Source organism: Phaseolus vulgaris, chromosome 11 (genome assembly GCF_000499845.2).
Source record: "Phaseolus vulgaris cultivar G19833 chromosome 11, P. vulgaris v2.0, whole genome shotgun sequence".
Classification (NCBI taxonomy): Eukaryota; Viridiplantae; Streptophyta; class Magnoliopsida; order Fabales; family Fabaceae; genus Phaseolus; species Phaseolus vulgaris.
Genome location: NC_023749.2, coordinates 49,686,688 through 49,692,955, shown reverse-complemented (window position 1 = coordinate 49,692,955; position 6,268 = coordinate 49,686,688). Strand labels below are relative to the sequence as shown.

Here is a 6,268-nt window from a genome sequence, read left to right as displayed (position 1 = left end):
GCCACCATTTATATAGTAACACAATTCACCTAACTCTTCAAAAATAGTTGAATTGGGACCTCTTTCTCTTAACTTGGAAAAGGATGTGATTTTTTAATTTGAAAACTTGTTATTTATATTAGTTTGAAAGAGAAAAAAGAGTTAATCAATGATATAGTTGGTGACTCATCATCATTATATATGTTTTTTTTAATGGATATATTATTTTTATAGTTTTTATTAGTATTTACGTTTATTTATACTATTAAAAAAATTATTAAATAGAAATTAATTTTAGGAACTAAAAATAATTAGTTGTTATATTGACTAAATTAGATACTGGTTTAGGGATTTAAATTAATTTTTATTATTAATAAATAGTTTATAAATTGGAGGAGAAAATTTTATATTTTTTTATTAGAGTGTTTCTTCCTGCACCCATCAAATTTCCTACTGCACCCAACTAATTTCCATAACATAAAAAGTAAATTTTGAAATTTGAAATTCATAAGTGAAAAAAAAATACTCCAAAATAACTTTATTGTGACAGATATTTTACCATTCAGAAATCAATTTCTAGAATTGACAGGGTGTAGGAAGAAATTTGATGGAATGCAGAAAGAAACACCTTTTTCTTATTATTATGCAGGCTAGCCAACTGATATGCCCTGATCTATATCTGACCCGCTCGAATTACAAATAATGCGAAACAGACTTAAGCGGGTCAATAAACCAAAATAGTGAGTTTGTCCTATGTTTTTCATAACAAACTTGGATCGACCTGCATGATCCACCTCAAATTATCTCTCCCAGTGTGAACTATATTTTAATGTAATTAACTTTAATTATATGCTCTATTAAATAAATTTGTCTTACACCTTCCTCTACCAGTGTGCATATCATATTTATAGATTTTATCAATATTTATATATATTGTGAATAATTTTTATTTACTGTGAAATTTTTTAAGCAATTAGTTTGAAGGCCAAAATTTTTAAATATATCTATATATGTGTGTGAAAGACTTTTATTAATTAATATTTAGTAAAAATAATTTAACAAGAAAGGTACGTGGTATTATATAGTTAGGTAGAAAAATTTGAGTAATTATGTGATAACGGACACCTACAGTCATAAGTACCTTTGACATTTCATGAAAATCATTTATTGATATCCATTTAATTATCATAATTTTGATGGACCCATTTTAATTAATGTTTGAATGATCTCCGTTATAATATTGATATGAAATATTTAATTACTAATTTAAAACAATTGATTATTTATTTATAAAAAAAATAAATAAAAATTCAAAATAATTAATTATTATATATCTAATCGATTATATTAAAAAATTTATATATATATATATAATCAATTATATTAAAAAAAATTATCAATTATTTTGCCTGATACATCAAAGATTTCTCGTCAATCACTCTTGCTCTTTTATCCACAAACCACCAATGAAAAAAAAACAAATTATAATTTTATTTAGTTATAAAAAAATATGTGATAATGATTTCAGTTTCAACTCTTTGAAAAAGTAGTAACTATGAATGCCATTAATAAATTGACTTGTCTCCTACATTATCCTTTTTTGGAACTTCTTATAAAAGAGAATACTTCTAAAACACACCAAGTAAAGAAAAATATTTAGAGAATATTTTTATACTAGTAATTTTGATATAAATATAAATAATTAAAATACTTATGTAACAGCTTTTTCTGTGAAATAAGTTTTTATTTTATTCAAACTTAAAACAAATAACGTTTGTGAATTCTTTTATTTTAAATTAACAGTTATTAGAGTTATCAACCTATATAATATAGATACGGACATATGTAAAAAATATATATAATATTTAAAATGTAGGTTACGAAAACACGGATTGAGATATTATATAACTATGAATTTTATAAATTAATAATAAAGATTTATGTTCATAAATATATTTTAATTTTTTTTAATAAAGAGATGATTTTTATTATTGGTTAAAAAAAATTATTTTTATTTTTATAATTATAATAAAATTTATACAATAAATTTGTATTTTTAGAAAATTAATGTATTTCTCTTTTTAAAATCGTGTTAGAATTGTATTAGAATTATCACAAATCTAATATTTGATTATTATATATTTTACTGATACGTATGTTATAAATACGTATGTTATAAATGTTCAATATCCAATACGTGTAAACACATCAATACACCAACATTCATTTATATGCATCACATGGAACACTACACACTTCAAAGCACATATACTCTTTTGAAGTTCATTATTTCTTGCAACATTGACCTACATAATAATAACAATACTTCTCCTCCAACATCACAAAAACTCCATTATTTCTTCTTTTATTTTCTTCTTGGATTTATACCTTCAGAAGATTACCATCAATATCTCTGGTGCATTTGTGGAAGTACTCAATGTAGCCATATGGAGGATCCACTTTTTCACCAAGCCTCTCATATTCAATGGTCCATTTCACAATAGCACCACCATTTTCCTTATCAATTGCTTGAAATATGAGCTTAAACACCTTAAAACTGTGCTCTATGTCTTCTCCGAAGAGCTTGTAGTTGATTGTTTTCTTCTCTTCTTCAACAGATTCAATTTTCTCATGAGCTTTTACAACCTTACCATCTGTTCTTTCACAACCAATCAAAAGTTATACGAGTGAAACCAACATAATTTATAACTTTAAATAGATTTTACTCTACAAGAAAAACATTAAATAGTAATCAAATTTAGAGAAAAAAAAACAATTTAATCACTATATTGACTAAATTAGATATTAATTTAAAGACTAAAAAATTATTAGTATCTAATGTGGTTTCTATTATTAATAAAATATTATAAAATGGTTTCCAAATTGGTATCTAAATTAACTATCAAAGTTTTAGCTACTAATATTTTAGATTTTAAATTAGTCTCTAAAAAACTAAATTTATAAATTTATAAAGTAGTTTCTAAATTGATATCTAATTATTAATTACTAGGGTTTTAGCTACTAACTACCTATGTTCTAAATTAGTCTCTATATTAGTCTTTTAGAGACTAATTTAGAATATAAAATATTAATAGCTAAAACTTTGGTAGTTAATTTAGATACTAATTTAAAAACTATTTTATAATATTTTATTAATAATCGAAATCACATTTTAGATACTAATAATTTTTTAGTCTTTAAATTAGTATTTAATTTAATCAATATAGTAACTAATTATTATTTTTTTTAAATTTAGTTGTTATTTAATGATTTTCTTGTAGTATTAGACAAACATGACAATGAAGTATGTTTGGTGAACATTTCGAAATATTTTGTTGAACATTTTTCAATAATCTATTTTTGAAAGAAAAAATATATTTAATCTTACAAAAGATGAATATCTTCCCTATAAGTTTTGTTTGCATACTAATTACCTATGACATAAGTCCAGTGCTTGACAGTCTCATGGTGATGCCAGTCTTCACCCTCATGCAGCCTTGTTCCATGAACATGATCAGTTAGGTGTTGAACATCATGGAGTTGAGTTAAGAAGAGGTTGAACCACTTTGCAGCAGTTGCATGAACCCCAATTTCAGTGCTGATTTTGCCAGAAAGAGTCATGATGATGAAGAAAGAAGCAAGTAAAAATAATCCAAAGAGCAAGGATGAGAGATGGTAAAGAATGATAATGCCACCATTTATATAGTAGCATAATTCACCTAACTCTTCAAAAATAATTGAATTGGGATCTCTTTCTTTCAACTTCATAAAAAAATAATTAATTGTTATATTAACTAAATTATATACTATTTTAAAGATTAAAAAAATTATTGGTTTCTAAATTAATTTTTATTATTAATTAATAGTTTATAAATTGGTCTCAAATTAGCGATCACCGTTTTTAGTATTAAATTTAAAATCTAAATAATTGATAGTTAAAACATTGATAACTAATTAGATACCAACTAATTTAGAAACTAATAATTTTTTTAGTCTTTAAAATAATATCTAATTTAGTTAATATAGTAATTAATTATTTTTAATTTTTAAAATTAATTTTTTTAATAATATTTTTTTAGTGTTATATCAGTTTTATTGAATGTGTTGTTTTTTAAAATTGTAAAATTTTGGGTAATGTAGATTTATATTCTCTGTTTTTTTTTTTTATGGGATACATCTAGTAGCTATTTTTTATAAGAGTTTAATTATTCAACTTTTATTTGTTATAAAAAATGTAATTTCATTTATAATTTTTATTTTTATTTGTATGTTTTGTGTTTATTATTGATCTACCATTTTAAAATTTTAATATGAAATTAATTACTTTATTTTCTTAAAAAAAAACATATAAATATGGTTGAATGGAAATATACACTTTAATACTAAGGGAGTGTTGCATAATATCAAGCTATAATGAGTTTGATCCATTTGGAGTTGAAGTTGTTCCAGAAAGATCTTCTTGGAGTAATGGCCACCGACAAAAAAAGTAGGTTTAGATAAAGATTTTTATGAATACCATTCAATATAACAATAAATGAAGTTCAAATTATTCAACTTTTATTAAATTAAATTAGTTGAAATTTTATAAAATTGTGTATTAAATTAAATTAGTTCGAGTAAGATGTTTTTCCTTCGTAAAGTTTTTTCTAAAATAAAATAATTTAATATGTATGTTAACTTTATTTAATTAAATTATTTAATTGGACTTGGAAAATAAAATGATAATGTTTTTAAGAAAAATAAAAAGGAATGAAACTAAGTTGTTAGATAGAGGGAAAAAATAGTACAAATGAATTGTATTTGATATTTAAAAGAATCCTATATCATTTATGTGTATATAAATAGGGTTACACATTTTTTTCTTGTTATTTTAGGTTTGTTCAATTTCTTATCATTTATATGTTTAATAAAAAAACCAAGATTATTATATTTTTATTTAAGAATATAAATATCTTTTTTTTCTTATAATATTTTATTTTAAAATTTGATGGCTAAAATTTTGATAATTAATTAGATATAATTTGAAAAATTATTTATTAATAATATAAATTACTTTAAATATCAATAATTTTTTAAGTTCATAAAATAATATATAATTTAATTAATATAATGAGTAATTATTTTTTATCTCTAAAATTAGTCTTTATTGATAGTGTTAACTTGGATAATATATAACTATTATACTAATAATTGTAATAAAAAAAATGACTTATTTAATAGCTTTTTCTGTGAAAATAAGTTTTTGTTTTTATTAAAACTTAAAACAAATAATTATTGTGAATTATTTTATTTAAATTACCATATATCATAATTATGCAAGTCTTATCATCAAAACAAACTAAAATTCATGCAAAAGTATTTATTATCAATAACAAAAATATATACTTAATAGCAAAATACTATGGTGCTCCAAGTGGTATACAAAGTAAAAGTATATAACCAAAAGAGAAAAGCAAAAAATAGGAAACTAAAGGACTACATTGTAAATCAAACTATGACAAAACCATCACTCCAAAACTAACCTAGCACAAGACAAACTATACCTCTAGCCAAAAAAAAATTATCCATATTTGGGCTACTTACATATATGGCAACATAAAAAAAAAAAACCCTATCTAGTAAAACTTATAATAACATTTAAAAAAGTAAAAGTGCATTGTGATATGTGAAATTTTGGTTCTATTCATGGATATGTATTGCCTCTTTTAAACTTTTTTTTGTTTCATTTGATGGAGAATTTTTTAATGTACTTTGTCCTCTTGTCTTGAAAAGGTTTCACCAAATTTTGTATTTATTTTAATAAATATATATGGACAAGTTCTATTATATTGTTTTGATATGTTTTTATTGCATATAATCACTTCTATTATTTTCATTTTATCAATTCAAATCAATCGTTTTGTTTCATACAATCACAATTAATACTATTGCAATAAACATTGGAAAACATCTCATTCAATAATCAGAGAAAAGACATATTACTTTCATGTTAGACATCACTATGCAATTTAAGATCTCAGCTAGACTAACACCTCAAGTAACAACAATCATTTGCCATCACATGAAAAAAAAGTATTATTAAAAAAAATACAAAAATACGGGAGACTAGACCAAAACTCATATGTTAACAAAAACGATACATAGGTAGACTATACCTATTCATAAAGAATTCTAACATCAGACAAGATGAAAGCATATTATACCAATGAAAAGTTTCTCTATGAATAAATCCTAAATTAGCATACTTATCAACACACGTATTCCCTTCATGAAAAATATGAGTAACCCT

General features: G+C 22.6%; 1 protein-coding gene across 1 annotated transcript; it reads right to left on the bottom strand.

The window, feature by feature from the left end:
- Window positions 1-2,179: 2,179 nt before the first annotated feature.
- LOC137830807 (MLP-like protein 43) lies at window positions 2,180-3,660 on the bottom strand. Its single transcript, XM_068638287.1, has 2 exons — window positions 3,414-3,660; window positions 2,180-2,633 (listed from the first exon to the last, which is right to left on the bottom strand). Exons 1-2 carry the CDS (start codon window positions 3,598-3,600, stop codon window positions 2,362-2,364), a joined length of 459 nt encoding a protein of 152 aa, XP_068494388.1. The 5' UTR covers window positions 3,601-3,660; the 3' UTR covers window positions 2,180-2,361.
- Between the last annotated feature and the right edge of the window lie 2,608 nt (window positions 3,661-6,268).

What these genes read in the sequence shown, in the direction of transcription:
- LOC137830807 (XM_068638287.1), bottom strand. Translation starts at nt 3,600, where the DNA reads ATGACTCTTTCTGGCAAAATCAGCACTGAAATTGGGGTTCATGCAACT. An exon ending in GCACTGGACTTATGTCATAG is followed by an intron (nt 2,634 to 3,413) that starts GTAATTAGTATG and finishes GTGAAAGAACAG; the next exon opens with ATGGTAAGGTTGTAAAAGCT.